We start from the raw sequence: 26,772 nt of genomic DNA, 5'->3' as shown, positions 1-26,772 counted from the left end.
AATTTAGCATGATGCAGGAAATAACAGGGCGAGTTGTTAGACTGCAGAGTATAGCTGTATCGTAATGCTAAACATACTCTTAAATGCTATGTGCAGAAGTAGTTACAGTACAGATAACAGACAGGAAGCTTTACACCTCACTGAAAGCATAAACTTGCTGTTATTACAGCACGCCAGCTGTAGATTTATGACATCTACTTAAACTCTTCACTGGAGTGACCTTGAAGATACTCTAAAATAATGTTCTCCATACTTAGGATCCCTAGTTAATGTCTTTTCATTCAAATATTTATGTTTATGCTTCCTTGTAAATCCTAGAGCAAGCAATATACTAACAGTAGATTATCCCATTATCAGGCAGTGAAGGACATAGTATCATTGCTATAAAAACGTGCAATGTCGATGTAGAATTATTCTCATGGTTACTTTGTATTTGTTGCTTAAATACCTACCTATAGTTTGTTAGAGTACAAGGGACAATTTTACAGGCTCTTTAATGCTACTTTTCAGTTATTCCTTTTAATGTTTACATTAGAACACCATGGGCAAAATTTCTGCAGCTCTTTAATACCCTGTTCTGTGTATTTGGACTATTATATGCAGCTGAAGCAACACTTGGAATATTAATAAAAGCAAATTATAGTAAATTATCACAATGTCAGACTGACCAGCTATGCAGAGCTGCTTTCAAGGCTGTGAAAGAAATGCAATAACCTATATCTTCATCCCACTGTATGTTACGATTATTGGAGTGTCTAACTCTTAACTATGTTCACACTACACTGGAACTCCAGGATACGCTTCTGCCTCATTACAGCACCCAAACCAGCTTTACAGTGGCATTACAGAGTTTCCATTTCTTGATACATAGCGTAGAGGATTTGTCTCTGAATATACTTCAGATTAGCTAGGATCACTTAGTATTCATGGCACCAATAAAGCCAACAGGGGAAGAATGGCAATAAATAATCAATTCATGCTTGCCTATCTTCAGGGAAGGTCTTGGTGGCCCATCCTCCCAGCATTACCATCAAGAGGCTGAATTGCTAATCGAGCTCAGGTCTCCTGGGTCATAACTAAGGCTCTATGCCTGTAGGCATCCAAAAGAGCACTATTGATTGCTCTCTTTCACATCCATCAGGACATATCCAGCATTTATCCCATCAAGTTTCCACAGAGTTTTTTCTTTTGAAAAGCTATGATTACCTTGTGACTAAAATATTTCTCTCTTTGCTCAGTCTCATTTCCAGTCAGCTGTTTTCTACAACATACCCTCCTGGCTCTCAAAAATTCCATAAAGGAATGTTTCTTCTAGTATAAGAGTGACAGCAGGCAGTGTAGAAAACTATATTTCTGTCATACCTCTCAACCTCTTAGAGCAAGAAATTTGGACAAAGCCTAAACTAATGTGGAGACAAAGGCCCAACAATAGTGACAAATTTTAAATATTGCTCTAAATAAACTCAGTTGCTAGAATGACAGGATTTCGGCTAGCATGCATTTTCTGAAGAATTTGAAGTCTGAAGCTCAAATGTCTGTCACTATTTAGTGATATCAGTGCTCAATGATTTGTCTGAAAACCACAAATTTTATGAGGAACTGTCCAAAAATATTTGATAAAAATCTGGACATCCTGTGAAAATCTGGACAGTTGAGAGGTATGATTTATATCCTGTTTTCACATACAAGTAGATGGTCAACTTTCGTGAACCATTTAGATGTTTAACTAGCATGACATACAGAAATTTTATATAATCTTTGGATGAATTAAAGTAAGCACAAAACACCCAACCCTGTTATTCAAGAAGACATCAAATTATGGTAATTGTTGCTCAGTGTCCCATGTTAAAAATATACTGCCCTTAAGCATTGTCTGGTTAAGTGATTTGCTCAAGGTTGCATGGTAGGCAAATGAAAGTGAAAAACATTCAAACCCTTGACCCTTATAACAGGAATTACCTCATCAATAACTAAGGAATTTAGTTATCCATGCTACCTGCTAGTCATCTCTTAAAGAATCAAAAATAGTTAATTATGTTCATTCCATCTGGTGTCTAATATACACTGGGATTTCCAATCTGTTACAAAAAACAAAGTGTGCTTCAGTAACCCACTTTTGAACTTCCTGGAACAGAGGACATCTGAAAGAACTAGTAAAGATGAAGTTTACTTGTGAATATATATATATATATATATATATATATATATATATATATATATATATATATATATATATAGGACAACCAATTAGCTGTATCTGATATCAGAAAGCACAGCTCTTTTACATGTATAACTTGTGACCATTTAAATGGTATTAAAACTGTGTTAGATAATCCTTCCTGGTCTTCTATTCTTTTCATTGTGCTCTCTGAACCATTGTTCAATCTCTGAATCTTTGTTTCATTGGATTCTTAACAATTGTAGGTTCATAGCATAGGAGTTTAAAGTTTTGTGTATTTTATATCCAATTTGTACCTCATTGTCTTCTGCAATGAGTTGTATTTCAGAAGTGCTAATATAGACACCTGAACATTTTTTTCCCTTTAAAATGGATTTCTGGCTTGCATTTGATACATGAAAATTTGCATGACTCAAAGTCCCTTGCATCTTGTAGAAACTCATGAATGTTCATCATTTTGATTTGTTCATCTTGTTTTTTTCAAAGTACTTTGCCAATGAGTCATTAGCCTTGATTGCAGGTTCTATATTTCAGGAACTGTTTCTCTAAATCTGAGACCGGTTTATTCTACTTGGTTATCTACTCCTTTCAGAATGTTTTCCATCAACCCTAACAAAAACTGTAATAAACACTCATCCTGCCTTTAACAGATCCATTCCATTTCTGCCCAAATGTAAGAAAATTAAATGTAGATCATTCAAATATCCTGTCAGTGAATCTTGAAGCCATTTAAAGTTCATTCATTAATTTTCCCTGAAACTTTCTTTATCCCTTTACTTTGTCAGGTGACACTGGAGCCCATCCTGGCAATGAGTGGGTACAGTGTCAGTGGTTCAGTGGGTAGCACACTCGCTTTCAGTGCTAGCAGACCAGGAGACTGTGGGTTCTAGTCGCACTCCAGGTGAGGTTTGCTGGTGCTGCACTCCTCAGCATGCCATTCTTCAGATGAGATGTTAAACTGAGGTCCCATCTCCCTGAGTTGTTGGTATCTCAAGTGGATGTAAAAGATTATTAGGGGAATTTCTCAATTTGTCTAGCCAAATTTCAGCTAGTCAGTGTAAATACCACCTCAGGTCTCTCCTGAAAAGAGGCTACTAGCCCAATAGGACCCAGTCAGAAAAAGATAAATAAATAAGCCTTTAAAATCCTGGTTATTATGGTGATATCCCTTCATTACACACACACACACACACACACACACACACACACACACACACAAACACTCTACATGCATATCTGCAAGCAACTTTGAGAATGCCAAATAAGCCTAATTTATCTAATGTAGGAAAAGAGAGAAATGTAAACATCGTTATGCAATATTCCACCTGACTGACAATATCTGCCTTTGGCTGGATACTTTGAACCAAGTGCGCAGTTATTTTATGAATGACTCTGTCTTTAATATGGCATAGGATACTACCTGAGATTTCTGAATATCTGTATGGACTAAATAAATTACATATCAAATTTGTCTCCTTGTCCATCACTCACTATCAAACATAAGTCTTAAAACCTGTGCTCATAGTCTGGTAATTATCCTGTCCTACAAATTGCAAACAATTCTTTATCCATATCTAATCATCTCTGTCCTAGTACCCAAATTATGGCATGCTCTACTAACAAATATTAGAGATACCTCTTATCTCCTTGGGAAGAATCGTCAGTCCTATCTATACTTAAACACAATTCTGCATTCAAAGATTTCTGAATACAGATCTGTTTCCTTACTAGTTCTGAGGAAGCTGCACTATACATGCTTGGGGTGCAGAGCATAATGGTTAAAATGCTTACCTCACATATAGAAGGTAGAAGGCTTGATTCTTATGAAAGAAAAAAATGGCTTTGCTTAAAATGGTCGGAAAGGGCAGTTAGCTTAGTACTTACCTATGGTAACTGAATGCTGTGATCTTCTACTAATACTTAAAAAATTGTCAGTGATCTGACAACTCATTTACTTTGTTTTAGACTCTAAATCAAACATAAGTCTTAAAACCTGTGCTCATAGTCTGGTAATTATCCTGTCCTACAAATTGCAAACAATTCTTTATCCATATCTAATCATCTCTGTCCTAGTACCCAAATTATGGCATGCTCTACTAACAAATATTAGAGTGCCCAAGAACCCATGAATTAAGAATGAAGCTCTTACATCTTCCAATAAAAAAACAATTATACTCTGTTCTGTAATATTAACATCTGCACACCTTCACCACTATCATATATCAAAGTCAGTAGCAGATCTGAAAAATTCCTTATAATCTTTATGAATATTATACATACTACGGTTTGAATTGATTTAAACACTGTACTGATGTCAGTCAGTCAGCATTATTTGTGTTATTTAGTCTCTGGAGTATTATTAAACTCAAACCGTGTTGCTTATCCTTTATTAAACTCATGTCTGTAATAACCTTTAATGTGTTTTAGTATTTTTATTGTGACACTGTCCATGGTTAACTCAATCATATGTATATATTCAAACATCTAATGTATAATCTATTCTTATTACTACTAATCAACAAATAATTGCAGTCAACAAATATCAAATAAATAAATAAATGATTGTTATTTATTTATTTTTATTTTGTTACCCAGGAAAGCCTGATGAGGACAACTGTGCATTTTTAAGGGCAACCTGGAAACACTGTCTGGCTATGTCACTTGCTCAGTCATACAGTAAGCCTGGTTATATACTTGCATATGTATAAATCAACATGTAGAAACAGTGATTGTGAGACAGGCAAAGAGTTTTATTTTTGTAATAACTCACCCTGTTTTAAGACTTGTCAGTGCGTCCTCCACTGAACGTTGGTTGTACCTGACCATATGTGTATGCATGTCTGGATAATTGCTTCTGATGTTGCGTTCTGTGCTTCCATTGGGTACAGTACCAAACCGAAAAGGTGGATACTGCTCCTGTGGTTTCTGAAACTATATGAGCAGAGAAATATTGCATCAGTAGTGTTAGATTAGTGAACATGCAACTTGAATAAGCAATGATAAGGTTTAATTACTAGACTGAAATTCTTCTGAATTATCTTCTGAAATTTAATAAATTTAGTATATGAAAATAGTTTCTTATATGTTAATATGGGAAGATTTACAATAATTTTGCAAATCAGTTTACACAAACAAGCTAAAAAAAGGCCAAGACAATTTTTTGTTGTCCGTTGTTCCTTATCTTGAAATTTAGAGAAAGTATGAGTTCCATCTTGCTTTCAATGAAATCCCACTTTACATGCCTGATAAAAGCCCCACATGTATGAACAACATTTATTTTCAAATTGCAAGCATACTTCAAACACACTCAAACATCATTTCACTATCACTATTACATATATGTAGGGAAATGCAGTTTTTATTGTGGAAACAATGGAAAGTACCTGATGCAAAATTTCAAAAACATGAACTCTCACCTCATATAATGTGTTGTTATGTCACCCTTATTTAGAATGTGTGCCTTATTTTTAATCATAAATGCAGCATTGTGGCCCAAGTGTCTCAATCTGAAGGTGACTCAGGTGCAATTGCCTCATTAAATGACTTCTGCAGTCACATAGTATGCATGTGGTGAATTAAATAATCAGACTCACAGGCTGAACATGAAACACTGTTGAAGATTACAGCTTTAACATAATCTACTGTACTCACAATCAGATCCGAAGCACTGTGTAGAGAAAATGCATAGCCCTACTAAATGTTCCACCTTACATGTTATGGAATATTTATTATACTAAAGGGCAGAAAGGGGTGTTTGCAAATACAAAAACAAAACCAAACAAAGCAAAAAAAAAAACAAAGGTTCACTGAATAATATATGCTGTACTGTCCAGTTCAAAAGTTAAATTGACAATACCTGCTGAATATCTCACCATTACCCAAGCTGCTGAGACCTCATGAATAATTAATTAGTTTGGTGTGTGTGCTACACTCAATCTACAATACGGCTACACTTCTAGCAGCCTGACTTGCAGTGCATGTTATCAAACTTCATATTTGTGCATAGAAACAGTAGCACTAATGCATATGCATTAGAACTTCAGCTATATGAATGTCAGACTCATAACTACATGTGCCAGTACAGCTAAACTAAATGTGGAGAAGAGAGGAAAATGCATACTAAGTCTGATACTCCATATATAAGTAATGGGGATATGGGTGTACAGCCCCTCATTATGGGGTAAAGTGGGTTTGCCTGTGCAATTTAAAAGGAGAAAAAGGAGTTTTGATATGTAGCCCTCTCCTTTTGTAATAACTTCTTGGTTTAATTAGTTATTTTTCTTATTTTTATTTTTTTCTATTTTTCATTTTTGTAGTTTTAGGAGTGACGGTTATGGTTCTCAGAATTACAGTAGGGAGTCCACTACCAGACTATGGATTATTCCCAAGCATGTAGGCTAATAAATAATGTTCAAAGAACCAGAAACATTGAGGAAATTGACAAGACCCAGAAAATAATGAAACAATAATGCTTTATTCTGATTAAAGGATTACAGTGTCATTATCTTGTGGGTCTTCTCCAATTATTTAGCGTTTATCCTTCGGCAGAGTAGTGAAGTGTTTTTGGCTGTATTTTCATTTATGTTAAAAAAAATAAGCACAAAAAATATTGTACACAGACACCACAGCTACAGCTGTTTATTTAATTGTTTATTTGGTATTTTCTTAATTTTGACAATCCAAAATGGGAAGAGCATTTTTACACAAAAGACCAAGAGAAAAAAGACCTGATACTATAACAGCATTTAAATAATTAACAGTGGTGTACATGGAGTGATGTACAAATGGGCATGATAAATCCATCTGTACCCCTTTTCCCATTTTGTACATGGGGTCGGGGTGTCACTTCAGGAGTGACCGTCATCTCAAACCAAGGTTTACACCTCTGGATGGTGAACCCTGTCGTGGTAGTTCATTCATACCACTCAATCGCACACACACTCACCTACAGACAATTTAGAGTGTCCAGTCCACCTACTGCATGTCTTTGGAATGTGGGAGGAAACTGGAGCACCTGGAGGAAACCCATGTGATTTGAGGGAGGACATGCAGACTCCAGACAGAAGGCAACCCAGCCAAGAATCAAACTGGAGAACCTCTTGCTGTGTGGTGTCAATGATAACTGCTTTACCACCATGGATAAATAAGGAGATAATAATAGTTCTCCAATCATATATTGAGCTAAAAAAATAGCAAAATAGTAATTTGAGGAATAAATTGAGCAACAGTGTCTTTATTCAATATAATATGCACAATAAACATTCCACAGGAGCATAATATAAGACAATGTGATAATAACAAAAAGGTATATGTGATGACATTAATAAAGCACAGGAAATATGTAGAGTTGGAGAACAGGGAAAAGTGAAGAGATGGGGAAAAAGGCTAGGGGAAGTAAGAAGTGGGGAGAGAGCTAGAAATTATTGGGTCAAGAAGAAGGAGAGGTGGTAGAAGTGTTAGGAGAAGAAAATAGAGATAATTAAGGATGTTATGTGAAAAAGAAACACAGTTGTACATCATTTTGTGCAAGATAGTGTAATCACCTAATCACTTAGTACAACCCCAAATGCATTGACAAACCTCATCACATAACAACAACAAAACAGTATGGAACTACGCTACAGCTGACCTCCTGATGTTCATTTCTAATAATTTGGCCAACTTCATCACAGATGAAATTCTTTACAAATCTGGATTACTTAGAAACTGCTCTGAACTTGTACCACCTTCACAGCCCTCAGTCTCCCAATATCTACACTCCGTGGGGAGTCACTATATGAGTGTGAAAGTGAAATAGATGAATGTATTCCTCTGACCAGAAGATATGCAACAAAACACTCCTCAGTAGTCCTTGTCACAATGGAAGTTCTATAACTGCACTGTTTTATTTAGTTTTGCTGGAAGTTGTGGTTAGATTAGTGTTTTAGGTTTATTGTATGAGTTTCTGTTGTAGTGAAGTACTGAAACGTGCTGCAGATATGGGGTTTGTTTAACCCTCCCCAGTGGTTGCGCAACCATGGGTTTAGTATTTCTTTTAAAAGTGGGTATAGTACTTTTTTTTTATTGTGTAACAGTGGTGTCAATAAAACTGGATACAGCAAATGGACTTGAATCCCTGGTAGGGATATTACGAGTCTAAAATTCTGCATATGCATGCACGCTCATTCACACACACACACACACTCACACACACACACACACACACACACACACACACACACACACACACACACACACACACACACACGCACACACACACACACACACACACACACGCACACACACGCACACACACACACACACACACACACACACACACACACACACACACACACACACACACACACACTCTGCCATACTGGCTTGTATTACTTTTCCTTTGTTCTAGTTCAAGGTGAACATTTGGGAAAGGAAGTCTGTAGATTTAGTAAGATGCTTCCAGTAGGGATTATTTTCACATGCCATAATGGATCACGCCAGAGCTAATAACTTTTCTTAACATCAGGTGCATAACATGTCTCTCTCCTTTCAATTGCTGAAGAATCTTCCCTACCAACACCTGTCTCAGAATGCCAGTCATCAGCAAACCTAGTTCCTCTTGTATTCTTGGCTATGTTTATAGCCTATTCACATACCATTAAGACCACAGATACTTGTAATTTTGCTTCCCACAACAGTCCAAAATGAAATGCAGAAACACACAACTTGTGGTTTATCTGAAATGAGGATATCTGTAGGCAGCAAGCCATCAATATACATCATGGGTACATTACAGGATTTCACCCAAATATGATGAATTTAAAGCATCAGCTATTTTCAGGATCCTTCCAAAATTGTTCAATATATACTCAGAAACATACCTGTAGACATGTATAACTGATGTGCTGCAGAAATGAACCAGGTGTTTCCAACATCTGAATCAGCCTGCTACTGTTCAGTGCACAGAATGTAGAGTATCAACAGCTATGGGGTGCCTGAAACTGATTGTGTCCCACAGAGTATGCATTTAAGAAAATGGCAGCATTTGGATAGAATTGCAATTGTGGGAATGGAATACATCATGGCTGGCAGATAGGACATAGGAAGTTGTTGTGAGAGGTATAATGTAGGAATGCGGAACTGACCAATGAATGGTCACCATTGTGGGCTGTGGGTCCAGTGCTTTGAGCATGTTTAATTTAGTCACACCTTAATGAACAGAGCAATGTTACAGCTAAACCAAGGGGCATCCAGAGCAATACTGTAATACTGTAATATTGTAATACTGTAATACTGTAATACTGTAATATTGTAATACTGTAATACTGTAATACTGTAATACTGTAATATTGTAATATTGTAATACTGTAATATTGTAATACTGTAATACTGTAATACTGTAATATTGTAATACTGTAATACTGTAATACTGTAATGGGCCCCCTCCAAGACAGGACCGAAGAAACAAAAGAAAAGAAAAAGAAAAGTTGTCTCCTCTGAGGTCAAGGATCAAATTAAATGTCCACATATGGCAAGACTTAATGACTACTTCAAATGGTTTGTGATGTCCAACATGGCATTGCCTTGGGCCAGCTACTGATTCATACAATGGTCTACTATGTCAGTATCCTTTTGTTTAAGTTTTATCATCAAATGGTAACTGAAAGAAACATCAAATGTTGTCTTAATCATGACTAGCAACCAAAAGCTGCCATACAAGTTTTTAAGTATGCCAAATCATTCAACTGCATTGCTTCTACCAGTAAATATATAGTCCATAGCTTTGTTTCTTGAGCTCAGGTGTAGAATAAACCTTGACTATGACAGTATCCTGTCTGTCATTTGTTAGCTGCAAGTGAATAATAAAAAAGATAGAAGTCATCAGTGACTTAGTCTAGAGGCATTTTGGAGGTATAGCATTATGTATATATAACATGATTCATTTAGAAATCAGCCAATGGAATTGTACATTTTTCTATAAAAAGGCCATGGCTCTTTCATATATATTACAGAACATTATATAATAATGTATAGGAAACTGTGTTACTATTACTGAACTTTTGTAATATCTGTAAAATTACTAAGATGGTTATATCTTAAGAAGGGGATAGTTTATTAGAACTAGATGTTTATGTGTCATCCCTGAAAAGGGAACTTTAATCGAGTGGATTCACAATGTTAACAAAAATAAGATCAAAATGAAATGAAAGACAAAAATGTTGCTTCAGGTTTTCTTTAATAATCATGCAGTAATGTTCTCAACAAAGCCAAACACAGTCTGGAAGCAGTAGTGTCTAATGTCATACTGTTTCTAAATCTTTTTCCCTTCAGTGGCAGGAGTACAGTTGTGGTTATGTTGGCAAAGATGTTTCTCATTTAAAGCAATTGTTTTGTGATTTCCGAATTTAAAAATAGCTAACAGAAATGTGCATAGCTTGTAAATCATCTTTCCTCAAATGAGGACATATGGGATTTCTCCCATGTCTTGGAAATTGCCCCCTAAAACTCCATACTAAAAATGGAACTTCTTAACTGGACATTCCTGGTTAACAAATGGAAATCAATTAATCAAACAATAATACAGTGAAGTTATCAATGAAACATCAGCTTTGAACTCCCTTATGCCCCCCTCCCCATTATGTGTGTTTACACTGCCTTTAGCATTTTTGCATTTTCATGTTAATTGTTCAATGAATGGAGAAGTATGTACTTCCTACCTTTTTGTCACTTAGACCAGAGACTGTGTCAATATACTGTTCTTGGATCATGAATGCTGCTAGGTTGGCTGTGTAACTAGCAAGAAATATCACAGCGAAGAAAGCCCAGATCAGAACCATGATCTTACTAGTGGTTCCTTTGGGATTTTCAATGGGAACAGAGTTATTAAACACCAGCGCCCACAGAAGCCAAATAGATTTCCCAATAGTGAAAGTAGAGCCTCCCGACTCTAGAAAGAATAAAAGAAAATGAGTTAAAATGCAGCCTATTTAATATTAAGTACAGCAATTTAAATCTGATTTTTTTAAAACAATGTACATGTCTAGCTCATGCAGATAAATGTTTGTGAATTTGCAAACATAGGGTCTGATTACTGTGTAAAAGTTTAATGTAAAATACTGTTATCAGCTAATACAAAATGCAACAAATGTAAACTTACATTTTCATCAGACCAAGTTGAGGAAATTCCACTAACTTAAACATGAATTAAAATATATTTATCCTTTCATTTTCTAACTTTCCTACCTGGAAAGTGCAAGAGAAAATAAATATCCGTATGTTACTTAAAACATCCCAGTTTGCACACTTTCATCAAAATAAAACAAGATTATGTTACTATGCAGCTATAGCTGTTCCTACTTCTTTTAAAACATACCCCGGGATTCATGAAGCTCGGCGCAAGGCCGGCGTAAGGCCTGCGCCGGCGGTGCATGGAATATCCGGCGCAGTAGCGCCATATACATATTAATGAGAGTGCACCGGAATCACAGACACGTGCGTAGTGTACGTGAGCGAGCCCAGGTAGGATGCGTCTGGAGGCGTGTCTAAGCCGGCATGAGGTGAGCAACCTAATGTGCTGACAGCCACGGTCCGCCCACAATAGTAATGGCAGCAGCCAGGTCCTGTGCAGAATGAAACGCACGTACAGTATGCAACATAGTCCCCGTCCCAAATTAACGGAGAAGCAAATAGAAGCCACGAAGGCATAAGTGTACCCGTCCAAGGAGCAAAGGATACGCATAAGACCACGTTCGTCCCGCAATGCACTGTCAGTGTTTACACTCAGAGAAGGTGTACAGCCGCATGTCAGCGCCGCACCGACATAGGAGCAGCGACTAAGGTCACCACCTGTCCCACTTTGGTTGGGGCAGTCACTCCATGGACAGTTGTGTCCCGAAAAAACGTATTAGAAATGGCTGATGTGCTACGATTGCAGGACACAATGATATCCCGTATTTAATGTAATGGTAGCATGAATTGGTTATTTCTGTAACAGAAATACCTAAATGACACAAGAAACAGAATAAGCAAGGAAATTGCCACAATAATAAGCATATTATTTAGGCAAGCAAGTGAATTTCTATGCTATAAAGTGACCGTTTGTATGTGTCGGCCTGTAAAGTCAGATGTGAGTCCCGGAAATATCCCAGATCGGAAAATGGAAAAGGTGGAAACCCCAGTAGCGACATGGGCATGGTCACCAGGGTTACCTGCTGTCCCAATGTGCCATGGACAGTCCCTGATTGGACAGTTGTGTCCCTGCAACAATCGTAAAATGGAAAATGACCTCCGATCCCCTGCGCAAATTCCCGCAATATACATGTAAATAGTAACATAAAACATATACATTACGATATGGAACACAGACATGGCATAAGAAAATAAATAAGGAACCCAAACGCTTACAGAATAAGCTCATAGTATGGCAAACAAGTGAAGTTCTGTCAACTGCACTAGCCCTGGGTATGTGTAGTCCTGCAAATTTCGAAGTGTCCACATAACATGCCCCACTATGGGCATTGGAAAAGGTGCCAACCATAATGGTCACAAGCAGTAGTGACAGTACATAGCCGGGTAGCTGTGCTGACATAACAACAGTAAGGAAGCAAGATACCTCAAACACAGGCAAACATGTGCATAGCAACATATCCCAGACCCAGCAACGTCTCTGTTGCATACACTGGATGGTGTATGATGAAGTGTAATATCCAGAAGCAGAACCCATGCATTCGGATGTACTACACAATAGCCTCATTGTACATGTCAGTCACACCCATGTATACCCCTGCACCCAAACCTGCTAGCATCCGTGTGCAGCTATACAACCACACACAATGTGCATACCTGAACTGTGGTAAGATGTTTGTGTTAGGCAATGCCACGCTGGCAAATCGTACCCACATGTCACCAACCCACCGCAGGTACAGATATGTAAATGGCTGCATGTGAATGTGTCAGCAGAATGTGTACATCCGGCATGTAGTATGTACCCGTCCAAACCATCTAGGTTTGCATATGACACGGTGCACATAACTGTACACATGTGGACAAGTCGGTCGTTGGACCACCGCATCGATGATTATCTTTGCAGTGAAGTCGATCACATATAGCGGAACAGGTGCCTACCAAACAGGACGTCCTAACAGGGTGCTACAGGCAAAGAAGGGAAAACTGGGACACCACATGTGGAGTTTAGCGTAGCTGGACGGACAAACACACACGGTCAAGGAAAAGGCGGGAACAACATGCATATGGCGGATGGATGTTGTTCGTAAAATATATAGAAACACATATGAAGTTCCAGTTTACACTCGAAATACTATATAATGTATTGAATTGTACCGTACAATATGGCAGTAGAACTAAGCCTGCATGTAATTGGTGAAGCTAAGCTGTACTGTGATGGAATTCTGAACCTGGCAGTAAGCAGTACAGCAGGCTCATGTCTGTCATCATTAATTATTTGCTGGGTTACAGAACAATAAATGTATGTACATGCATAACAGCACTCCTTCCCCAGAGGAGGATGGCCTTGTGAGCTCTATCGAAGATAGCAGTACAACTCCTTACCAGAGAGACAAAGCAACGTATTAAGAAATTAACTGTCCACTGTATCGTAACAGTCTAGGGTCCTTGAAACAGCTACAATCACAAAAGGATACTGTAATGTACAAGATGCCTTGCAAGGCTGTGTTATTCCCATGAGAAAACAATTTAAAAGCACGACCCCAGCACCCACGTATGTATAGACTATTGCGGACCATAGTGATGGAAATGCCCTGTGACCGACCACGTCAGTAAGGTGGGCAAAAGCTGATTGTAAACACTATATAAAGAAACTGCTTACTGTATAGAGTCAGACAAAACTCTCATACTTGGACTGTATATTATTTAGCCTGCCTGTGTACACTACTAAAACGTTGCGAACCCGAGCCTCCTGTGTTATCGGCTGTCACTTAGAAAAGCCTACTGATAACTACAGTCTGGTTGTAACAACTTATTTCACATTGTGATCCTTGTAATCCGGAATTCCCTTGGTAAGCTACAGGTCAGAGTGCATGGCTGGTTAGACATGTACGCTGGAGAATATGCATAAATGGATCTTCTTGAATGAAAAGACCTCCGACTGAATTGTTGTGTGTAAAGAGGCTGTTTACTGTCTGATCTGTGGCTGAAAAGCGGAAAACTGGATCCCAAGAAGAAAATGTGCAGCCTTAAACAGGAGGCCCAGGTAAGGAGTGTCTGCCTTTTTGTGTCTATTGTAGATCAGGGACCAGACAATATTGTGTAACTGTCAACAGTAGTGTTATCGGGTCAAGACCTACCCACATACTGTTAAATCTGAACATAGGTCAGGGGAACACACAGCAGAGTAAATAGTGATTGTAGACACTACAGTGGATACAGGGAAGGAGACACACGTGTTATGACAGAAGGGTACGTAGCAGTCGTGTAGAGGATATGGGAGATTATTGAAGCAACAGATCATGTGATCCGCGTTTGACGGGTGACGTGAAGAATATGCAATCGCAGAGAGCACATAATGTGAGTTACGCAGCAAAATGGGGTAATAAATATGACATTGATGGTATATTAGGCAACATATCGTTACTGAAACATTGTAATCCCTGAAAATTTGATGCATATGTTCCAAGGTAAACACCTGTTCCACCCTGAGAGGGATATGCCCTCTCTGGCCAGCCGTGTCCTGTAAATAAACCGAACAAATGTCAAATGTCCTGATATCTCAGGACAAACATTTCCCAGATATATATCAAAATGGTAGCATAAAACAGTAAATTTGTATGTGGAACAGCAAAATATAATAATAAACAGAATAAGCAACTGAAATGCTACAACAATTGGTCGCTCTCCTGGCAAAACGTGAATACCTGTCCTATGTACTGGCTGTGGGTATGCATTTTCCAGGCAAATTACACGTTCCGAACACTAATGTCCCACATTGTGCATTGGAAAAGGTGGCAGCCCTAAGATGTGCAGACGACAAAACAGCGACAATTGGGTATCCGTCATGCACATCGGTGGACTGAGGTAGTGTACCGAAGGGAATAGAACACTACAAATGGCTAAGCATCATACGTACACAGAGAAGATCATAATACAGTAGTACCGATCGCCCCCCCCACAACACCCTACCACCGCAGATACCACATGCAGGATATTAAGCGGGAGGGCAGGCTAGTCCCCACACGTTATCCTGTGGCAACAGAGGTAGCACAACGAACAAATGTAATAGAAGCTATTGAAACCACATCCCGAACACGTAACATACCTAGGGACACCCGAGTAAGAACACAGTACTAAAACAGAGTGAGGATATCTGTCAATTAATTGAAGTACCGAACCATCATGCAGGACAGGAAGGCCAGGACCCAACCCCCGTAGCGTATAGACCGTGGACACCAGAAGATATCTGCAAAGTCATAGAGGAATTCCCCATCCACAAAGTAATCGCTATTCACCATGCAATACCCTGTATCTCCTGATCGGAAACCAAAGGGGAATGGCGGATGGTACAGTATGTATAAGCTGTAAATCATGTAAGAATACTTAGGGTAGCGTTGGTGCCAGACCCACACACTATATTCAATGCTATGAACATGCCACAGAAGTATCTTACCGTGGTACATATAAGCTATGCTTACTTTGCAATACCTATACATCCACATAGTCCGTATTGCTTTGCTTGTACAGTCAGGGTGACAGATACAGCCATACCCGGCTATCGCGGGGCTACTGTGAAAGTACAACGATATTCTCACAGGGGATGGCCAGCTACATTCCGGTGTCAACTCCACCTGGGGCCAGTCAAGCTCCACTTTAATTGGATGATATTCTGCTTGCGGCCCCTACCCAGCAGCAATGTATGGAAGATACAATAGCATTAATGAGATAATCAGCAGAACAGGGACATAAAGTAAGCAAGCATAAATTGCAACTACAGAGAATACAGGTCAATTACCTGGCATATCTGGTATCCAAGTAGGGTAGAACATCACATGACGATAGGAAGGTAGCAATATAATAAGCACCCAAGCCAACTAACAAGAAGGGAATGATGTCGTGTCTGGGCCGACTAACACATGTTAAATCTGGATACCAAACAATGCTGTGGAATCCGCTGTATTGTTTGCCTTAACCTTTAATACACTTATGGCAGCACAACACATAGTACACCGGATTACAGTAGCAGAAACAGCGTTATGCAGACCAGAACGATTGATAGCCTCAACAGCTGTAGTAGGTCTTGTGAATAATCATAACACATGTTGTCAGACCGTAGATTGTAAGCGGAGATATATGACGTCAGTCTTGATGCAACAGCAGGGAAGTAAGCAACGCTAAATAGCTGACTACTCATTGCAGTTGGACACTGTGGCATGGTCAGTGCCACATTGTGTACAGGCAGTTGTTGTAGCACCCATGGCAGTACAGGCCCCGGCCGTAATGTTACTAGACCACCCTCTCACTGTGAGAATGTGTCATGCAGTTGCGATCAATCTGCTGCAAGAGAAGATAGAATTCCTGACTCGTGCTAGACATTTGTCATGTCTGACCATACCACTGAGTCAACCTCACATGGTGATTGAACGTTGTACAACATGAAACCTATCAACGTCACGTCTGACACCTGTGTATGGCACACCACACAGTTGCCTATACGAAATGGATTAAATAACTACACACAGACATGATAACACTGGTATACCCTTAGATGATGCAGAGGTGACAGTTAATGTGTACGGATCATGTAGACAGAGTCCTACAGGAACGAATGAAGTAGTTTATGCAGTAGTTATTGATAATGACATTGTAGACGGCCAAACCCTGCAGCATAACGTGTCTGCTCAAGCAGCAGAATAGATAGCTTTAACACGTGCTTGTACTGTAGCGGAAAAATGATGTGTGGACATATGTCCCGATAGTCATTCTGTTGTCTGTGCAGTGAATGTTTATGAGCAGCAGTGGAAGAATAGGGGAATGATAACATCCACCGGTAAACCGATTAATCATGCGCATACGAACCTAAATGCATTAGACTACATGCAGTTACCCACTGAAGTAGGTAATTGTAAATGTGCAGGGCATAGAAAGCAACAGGATAACAGTAGGAAAGTTGAGGCATGAGCTCATGCACCTGCAAAACAAGCAGCGTCACAGTTGGAAAGTGTCTGTGTGAATGAGGAATGACAAACCTCAGACTGTTTAGATGTAGAAACTGTACAAACAATGCAAACAGCAACTACGAAAGCAGAAAAGCCGACGTGGTTATGACGAGGAGCAATCCTTGAACACGGACTGCACATATCCACAGTGATAAAGCCAATATTAACGTCTAATATATTCAGATATGCGGCTTTGTGGAGCCATGGGTAGAGACATGTCTCAACAGGGGATGGTACATTTGGTTAACAGAATACCCTAACATACGGAATTACGAAACACATACAAACCCCATGGGCAGTGTGTCCCCGTTTGCGTAGATATCATGCACAGGGAGTATTTAAACTGAAGGGAGTGAGTTTACCTACACCACCCTAACCGTTCCGTACTATTTGTATGGAATTCATACATCTGCATAAATGTGAAGGGAACAAATACTGTTTAGCGATTACACATATATATAATCAAAATGGGTAGAAGCATTCCCAACCAGTAATCCGGATGCAGCAGCAGTGGCAAAGGTGCCAGTAAAATTAAGTATCCCTAGATCTGGCATGCTGTAAAGAAGCTACAGTGACAATAGAACACATGTAGTTAACCAGACAATCACGCTACCTGGGGGATTACTTCATATTACCATGAATGTCAATTGCATGTACAACCCACACTCAGCACGACTGCTGCCGCCGTAGAATGGGATCCCGAGAAATAAGTAGAGGAGTTTGGTGGGTGACATCCAGATGAGTTACATGAGCTGTCTACCTCTAGCATTGCTGAGCATGACAACAGTTCCAAATGTAAAGTGCTGCACCCACTTCGAAGTAGTATGTGGAATGGCATATCATGTGCCAGAGTGGAAAGCTGTCATGCCTGCAGAGCCGGAGGTCGATGACTCAGTAGTAGGTGACATGAGAGGATTGTTAACTAGTAACACTGTTCTTCAGTTAAAGTCTGTTACAGATAAGAGCAAATGAAGACGGAAGCATAGCTGACACCAGTATCCTGTGTGTATGTCACTGTTATCCAAAGAACATTATTGCCAAGTGGACAGTGCGAATGTCTGTACCGGTACTGTTGGCAACGCCTACCGCAGTAAAGTTTGCAGAGAGGTCGTCCTGGGTCCACCTCACATTTCTCAAACTGGTAAAGGATATCAAGTCTGATTGACATCTTGTAGCTGATATACCAAAGAGCCCGAATCACCCGGTGAAGACTGTATAACAATACAAAGCAACCCCAAAGACATTTATGTTTGCTGTCCTAATGATTATACACCTATTAACCATGTTTGTGTTTACGTTACAATTTCCGGGACCTTACCTGCATATAACTACACGGATACAAATACTGATACGTGATGAACTGGCCACAGAGTGTCTTCCACACTTCAACAGATACCTAGGCATGATGCGTGTGCATATAGAGACTAGGAACACATTAAATTGCTGTGTTTGTACTGCCATACCTACATCATATGGAGGACTTCCGATGCATGTTGTCCCCTTGGGGATAGATTGAGACTTGTGAATATCTACACTTTGATACAGGTTCTGTGAGATCACAGGACAACGTGGCAATGTGCTTACCTGTTACACAAAAGGAATTGTATGTTATCATAAACATGGTACAGTTTCAGTTGGTGGGAGTATTTGTAACATAACTGTGTCTTACGAATGTCATATAACAGCCAAAGATCACAGTACTACTTGTAGCACCATTCCTAATTTGTATTGAAACATCATGAGAACAATGTTGAAGGATGTGCAGAAACATCCTGAATTGTATAAACAGTCCTCTGTTAGAGACAGGAATTTGTTACATGCAGAGGTAACCCGCATCAGTAATAAAGTAGAATATAGTTATGTTGTTTGTGGGAAATAAGCATAGCAATGGTTACCTGGGAATTGGTCCGGCAGTTGTTATTTGGGTTATCTGGCTCCAGTCACATGACATACTGTACAATTGCCTGTGGGTGCGAAACGAACTATAACACATATAGCTCGAAGAACTGGGAACACAGTCGAGAAACCTACTAATCCAGTGGGTGAAATGGAAGCTGTTCTGACATGTCAGTCCTCTGCAAGAGATAAAGGAATACCGATTCATATGGACTTCAGTGACAGCGTCACAACCTGGGCTGGAACACCCCCAGCTTCTGGAGTAGTGAAATCAATCAGGGAACAGAGGAAGTTATCAAAAACTGTCGGAGGAAGGATGAATGTGACTTCCCGCTCCTGAACATGTGACTGATGAACTGGATGCAATGAGAACTGTTGTGTCACAAAATGTAATAGTGCGACTGCACCGTGGCGCTGAGAATTGCGTCTTGGCGCTTACTGAAGAAGATCGCTGTGTCCAACTACCACATGAAGAGACCAAAAGCAACGCCCACCTACAGGTAATATAGCAGGTGTCATCCATGGCGGAACCAGGCCCAAACCCACTGCCGAACCATTTCCACAAACCATTGGGTGGATGGGGTCAGTCATACTGAATATCATGATTGCCATTTGTGTTGTTCTGCTCATATTGGGAGCATGTGTCTAGTGCGGATACTGTGCATGTAAGTATTAGTCAGGGACTCTGGCAACATACCTGTACCCGAGACTATGTATCAAGACCTGTAGTGGTATTTGTCAATAGAAAATGCAATCCTACTTGCAATGTACATCAAATTACTTGCCTAGTTAAACGTTCCACAGAGGAAGACGCCAGGGAATGAAATAATGTTGTATATGTCTCTGGATAGAGTAGAAGCAATCAAAGGAGGGAGAATGTTAGCAAAATACATATTTAAACATAATATGACATGCAACTTTGGAAGCTAATAGTGTATAATGCATATTATTCTACCTGACAATATAGCAGTACAGCTTCTCATGCATGTAATTGCTTGTAGTGTATCTGCAGTGTGATTGAACCCTAACCCTAGCAGTAACCAGTGCAGCAGGTGTATGTCAGTCAGCATTAGTCATCTGCTCGGTTACAGAATAATACATGTATGTACAGGTATATCTGTCATCCTTCTACTGAGGAGGATAGGCTTGTGAGCTGTAACACAGAGTACAGCTGCTCAGCAGAGAGACACAGGAACCTAGTAGGACACGGAGTGAGGACTGAATATGAACAGTGTTGGAACCGTGTCAGAGCAGAACTTACCAAAGTACAGTCTAACTGAATATGTGGCTTGCAAGGTTGGGCTATCCTCATGGGAAAACATGTAATAAGCATTACCTGAGCACTGTTGTAGGAATACAATGCTCTGTACTCTAGCAATGTAAATGCCTTGTGACTGACAACATCATTAATGTGTGCAAAAGATGATAGTATACAGAATGCTCATACAGATGTAACATGTATAGAGTTGAACAAATGTCTAAACTTTGACTGCATACTCCTTTGCCTCCTGCTGCACAGTAATAAAATGTTATTAATCCCAGCTTCCTGTGTTAATGAGTGTCATGTTGAAAATACGAATGAGTGTTACAGTTTGATTTAAAAGACTTAATTGACAGATGTTTACGTTCTAGCATTGGAATAGGTCAAGACAAACATCACAATGTCCATGTGTACCACATACACACAGCCAGTAACACGCAGTAGTAGTGCATGAAGGCATACGACTGTGGGAATAGTACAGGACATATGGCACGTGCCAAGTGCAGATGCATGACACAAACACCAGGATGGGTGTCCCTGCAAAGAGGAACATGTGCCAACTACACCTCCCACAGATGTACTGGCAATAACAACACATGGCAAACACACAGACACACTACTGTCCAACACATGACTGCAACGGAGCCTGGTCAAACACCAACATGAAGCATGCACAAACAGGGACTTGAGTAATGTTTGCCTTAACACCCCCCCCATAGGCCAAAGAAGAATAGAATGGACATATGCATGTAATGCTGTGAAGGATGTGTGGTAGTCCTCAGTATCACAGTGTTAGGGACACAGATACACTGTCATCAACTGTGACGTATGTGCAACGTACACAGCATACCTGCATGTAATACAGAGGACAATCATGTGCCACAGAAATATACAGTGGCGAAAGACTATAGTGGATAGACAATTGTACATGTGACAAACTATGAATATAGGTTCACACGTCCATAGGTACAGGGTAGGCCATCGTCCCAGGCCCAGCCATAATACTACACCATAGTTAGGATGACTTTGCCAACCTTCTGTGCCTCAGATGAAATACCCATGATATTGCTGTATCTCCGTCAAGCAGTGATAATGATGTAATCCCTGGCCTATACCTGCAATTCTCCATCCAATGGACAACATAGCTGCAAACAAGGCTAGGAAGGATGTCTGTCTCACATGTACTGTGATGTAGATCCACAGCATAATGATTGTCTGGGTGATATATGTGTCACCCAAACACATCCCATGAATGACCGTGACAAGGTAAATGTCACCTGCCCTAGTGATTCTGAGGGATGCGGATACAGTAGGTGAAGCATACACATGACATATGGGTTGACATGGCCTTGTATGTCAGGCACAGGTCAACACCAAACAGCAGGTATGTGACGTGATGTGGCAGGGGTCCTACATGTGGGGCAGCATTACACAAAATGGTGTCATCCTGCATCTGTACAACGATCAACCTATGTGGGCTTCCCAGCTGCTGTAGGTGTATGGTCAGATACAGTCTGAATGGGGCAATGTAGTAGATCATAGGTGTAACACGTAATGGGTACAAGGGAACAATGACCTAGCCTGATGTATATGTGAATCCCTGCACCAACAGGTGGGCAATGTAGAAGACCCACACAACCACGATAGCAACGTGTGTGTGGAATGAATGGTGGCCATCCAACACTGATTCCTGGTAATCACCCCTGTGCTGAGTGGACAGCCACCTATATGCTGGACAGGGGTGACCTAGTACTTCTCCACAGGTATGATGTTGCATGACGTTGCATTTAGCTGTGGGACATGTCCCTGACAGCAGATATGCATACCTGGGAGGCCCCTTCGAAGGATATCTGTGTCAGATGTCTGTCCCACTATGGCACCTGTTTTGCAGTCATCTACAAACACTGTTGCCCATAGCACCCCTGTGTGTGCCTGTACCGTGAAGATGTAGGTGTATGACAGGAGTGCACACATGGAAGGGCCCCATGGGACACCACTTCTGACAGGCAGTAGGTCTGATATGCTGCCAGCAACTATGACCTTGTGGGTTGTGTCACATAGACAGTTTACAACACATTCTGTGATGTGCGTGTTCACATCCCAGCCAATGGGTTTATCAACGATACCTGAGGGGGGTAATGTGATGAAGGGCTTTGCCAGGTCGAGGTAGGCTGTATGGACTGCAACACCCCCATCAGTGGCCTCGGCGACTGTCCTGAAAATGTCAACCATGCTTTAAAGGCATGAACCACCCCTGAACAAGACAAACCGTGTGTGAGGCAAAGTAAGTATGTCCCCTATGCAGTCATGTACGAGCCACAGTATGATCCCTCCCCATGTCTTTGCAGATAGGTCTCCTCAGGGTAATGGGACAGTAATAACCAGCCTCAGTGGAGGTATTGGCCTTCTGACGTGGGACTACAGTTGCCATGTGACACAACCTGGGTACCCTACCTGAGGTGAGGCTACAAAGAAATAGCTGTCCTAACTGTGGGTCCAATTCATAACCGAGATAGTGGAGTACACAGCGGGGTCACCAGCTGGTCTCATCGATGCTATGTCCACTGCCCTGGAGAGAGCATGTCCCACCTGTGTGTCACAGAACATTAGGTGACCACAAACCAGTGGTACACACATCTCCTCATGTGTGAGGGAGGGTGTGGAGATGTCCTCACTGGACTTGTCAGCCTGTATGTTGGCAATGTGTGTATGTTGAGTAAACCCCACCTCTATGTGAACCCAGTCAGAGCATATGTGGGACTGAGCTCCCAGGTGTCCAGCATAGCAACTGAAGGTGGTATGATTGTTAGCCAGGTCCATGTAGGTATATCTGTGGAATGTGCCCTGGACTATTTCATGACAGTGTGTAAGTCTACACATATGATGACCAAGGGTGTCACACCTCACAAGGTGTCTGCTCCACCTTGTAGTAGCCACCTCCTCGTGTTGTACATTTTGTGTATGGCTGGGGTACACCACACTGGATGCTTGGCATTGGTACAGTGAACCACAGTTGGGTAAGTGAATGACTGGCTCATGCAGTCCTGTAGGTACTGGTAGATGGCAAATGTGATTTATGCAGTGGCTGCCGCATCGACCACTGGCTCAGGGTCCTTAAAGGAGACCACAGTACTGCGCAGTATTGTGTAGTCTGCCTCTGAGCAAGCAATGTGTATGGTAACTGGCAACACTCACAGCAATGGATGCCAAAAGCAGAAGCCAATGTCCAAATAACATAGATCAACTTCTGCATGACAATATGTGTTATCATACATGTATTGACATGTGTCTGCCAATTACAATTGGAAATGGCCGGTAAGACTGGCCTAAAGTTCCCATGATGTACACAGTCTGGGGGTGTTGTTCCGATAATAAAGTGGCAATACCTCCCAATTGTGACCTCTGGGTATGGTATGAAAGTGGTTGTTAACCTGCAACATTGGATGTATAGCATTGGTTTCTGGTGTCGGAAGACATGGTTCCTGTAGCACAACACAGTATGGGTAGTCAAGCACACATACACGATTGCTGAACACACAGCATCAGTGAAACCCACTGCTCACAAGGACACAGTCCGACAAGCTCTACACTTTACATATGCACAGTGGTGTCCATTGTAGGACCCAAAATTGTGGAAAGAATCGAATAATGTGTTATTTGAGGGCGTACCTGAAATCATTGTGGTCACAGGTACACATATGCACATAGCGTGTTTAATGTTGCTGATAGCTGTCCATGTAATGCAGCACAGATGCACAGAAATACCCAGGGTACCGGGTCCATAGAACTGCGTCCACATCACAGTTCCGCACATGACGGATGTGTAATGGGTACTGTCAATTGTTGCAGTCAAGGGATTCTGGGTATGTAGACGCTGTGCTCGGTGTTGTTTCAAGAGGCAATCCTTTCTCCCGCCCGTGGGAGGGATGTGCGTAGCACCTGCCTTACTCTCCGCTAATAATGCAAACCATACTCGGAGAATGCTAAATGTAGGTGTGGAATGTGTACAGCCCTATACTAGTGTCCAGTAGGCAATTGTCATGGATGGACACCCGTATGGCCAGGATGGCACCCACAACTGCAAACCCGGGTAACTGACATAGCCGCGGGAAGGCATAACACAGGAAATACACATAGGGACTACAGTTGACATTCCACATACAAAGCCGGACCCTCGTGCCAACACCGGCGTACACAGCACTCAGTCTGCCAGCAACAGACTGAGGAGCACCCGCTACCGTACAGCGGAACAGATGTGTGACCTGTGGAACACATACTAATGGCACACACACAACGTCAAGTAGGATATGTAAACTATGGCATTCCCACCTATGAAGACAACATGGTTAAATGAATGCATAGGTAAGCAACATGTTCCGGTGGTGTTATATTGGAAATACAGTGACGGATATGTCCCATTGGGATGTCTACGGTTAATATGAAGCAGTTGCTAACCAGCATCTTTGGATGTATGTCATTTGTCCACAGTAGTAGATCACCTGGTTATGTAGCACCATGTGGAATGGGTAGTCCAACAGACATCCGCGATTGCTGAACACACAGTATCAGTGAAACCCACTGCTCACAAGGACACAGTCCGACAAGCTCTAAACTTTACATATGCACAGTGTTGTCCATTGTAGGACCCAAAAATTTGTCTAAAGACAGGAATGCCGCCTTCTTTCAACACTTAATTGAACTCATTGTTGTCACAGGTACACATATGCACATAAGCGTGTTTAATGTTGCTGATAGCTGTCCATGTAATGCAGCACAGATGCACAGAAATACCCAGGGTACCGGGTCCATAGAACTGTGTCCACATCACAGTCCCGCACACATGACGGATGTGTAATGGGTACTGTCAGTTGTTGCAGTCAAGAGATTCTGGGTATGTAGACTCTGTGCTCGGTGTTGTTTCGCAGGCAATCCTTTCTCTCGCACTGTGTGTTGGATGTGTGCGTAGCACCTGCCTTACTCTCCGCTAATAATGCAAACCATACTCCGGAGAATGCTAAATGTAGGTGTGGAATGTGTACAGCCCTATACTAGTGTCCAGTAGGCAATTGTCATGGATGGACACCCGTATGGCCAGGATGGCACCCACAACTGCAAACCCGGTACATGACATAGCGGTAAGGCATAACACAGGAAATACACATAGGGACTACAGTTGACATTCCACATACAAAGCCGGACCCTCATGCCAACACCGGCGTACACAGCACTCAGTCTGCCAGCAACAGACTGAGGAGCACCCGCTACCATACAGCGGAACAGATGTGCGACCTGTGGAACACATACTAATGGCACACACACAACGTCAAGTAGGATATGTAAACTATGGCATTCCCACCTATGAAGACAACATGGTTAAATGAATACATAGGTAATCAACATGTTCCAGTGGTGTTATATTGGAAATACAGTGACGGATATGTCCCATTGGGACGTCTGCGGTTTATATGGAGCATTTGCTAACCAGCATCATTGGATGTATGTCATATGTCCACAGTACTAAATCACCTGGTTATGTAGCACCATGTGGAATGGGTGGTCAAACAGACATCCGCGATTCCTGAACACACAGTATCAGTGAAACCCAGTGCTCACAAGGACACAGTCCGACAAGCTCTACACTTTACATATGCACAGTGGTGTCCATTGTAGGACCCAAAAATTTGTCTAAAGACAGGAATGCCGCCTTATTTAATCAAGTAACTGAACTCATTGTAGTCACAGGTACACATATGCAGCGCAAGCGTGTTTAATGTTGCTGATAGCTGTCCATGTCATGCAGCACAGATGCACAGAAATACCCAGGGCACCGGGTCCATAGAACTGCGTCCACATCACAGTCCCCACATGACGGATGTGTAATGGGTACTGTCAATTGTTGCAGTCAAGGGATTCTGGGTATGTAGACTCTGTGCTCGGTGTTGTTTCGCAGGCAATCCTTTCTCCTGCCCCGTGGGAGGATGTGTGCGTATCACCTGCCTTACTCTCCGCTAATAATGCAAACCATACTCCGGAGAATGCTAAATGTAGGTGTGTAATGTGTACAGCCCTATACTAGTGTCCAGTAGGCAATTGTCATGGATGGACACCCGTATGGCCAGGATGGCACCCACAACTGCAAACCCGGGTAAATGACATAGCCGCGGGAAGGCATAACACAGGAAATACACATAGGGACTACAGTTGACATTCCACATACAAAGCCGGACTGTCGTGCCAACACCGGCGTACACAGCACTCAATCTGCCAGCAAC

The 26,772-nt window shown here is 41.2% G+C and overlaps 1 protein-coding gene across 1 annotated transcript in view; it reads right to left on the bottom strand.

The window, feature by feature from the left end:
• Nucleotides 1-26,772, bottom strand: part of GRIN2C (glutamate ionotropic receptor NMDA type subunit 2C) — a 3,426,271-nt gene that overhangs the window by 243,153 nt on the left and 3,156,346 nt on the right. Inside the window, exons 9-10 of the mRNA XM_044085160.1 lie at nucleotides 10,876-11,105; nucleotides 4,950-5,110 (exon numbers count right to left, since the gene is read on the bottom strand). Coding sequence (XP_043941095.1) covers nucleotides 4,950-5,110; nucleotides 10,876-11,105 — 391 coding nt within the window. The remainder of the gene's footprint in view (nucleotides 1-4,949; nucleotides 5,111-10,875; nucleotides 11,106-26,772) is intronic.

The sequence above is a fragment of the Protopterus annectens genome, chromosome 10.part0 (assembly GCF_019279795.1).
Source record: "Protopterus annectens isolate FY-2018-M chromosome 10.part0, PAN1.0, whole genome shotgun sequence".
NCBI classification, from domain to species: Eukaryota; Metazoa; Chordata; order Ceratodontiformes; family Protopteridae; genus Protopterus; species Protopterus annectens.
Note: the sequence above shows the minus strand (reverse complement) of the source record. Positions and strands in the feature narration are given on the sequence as shown.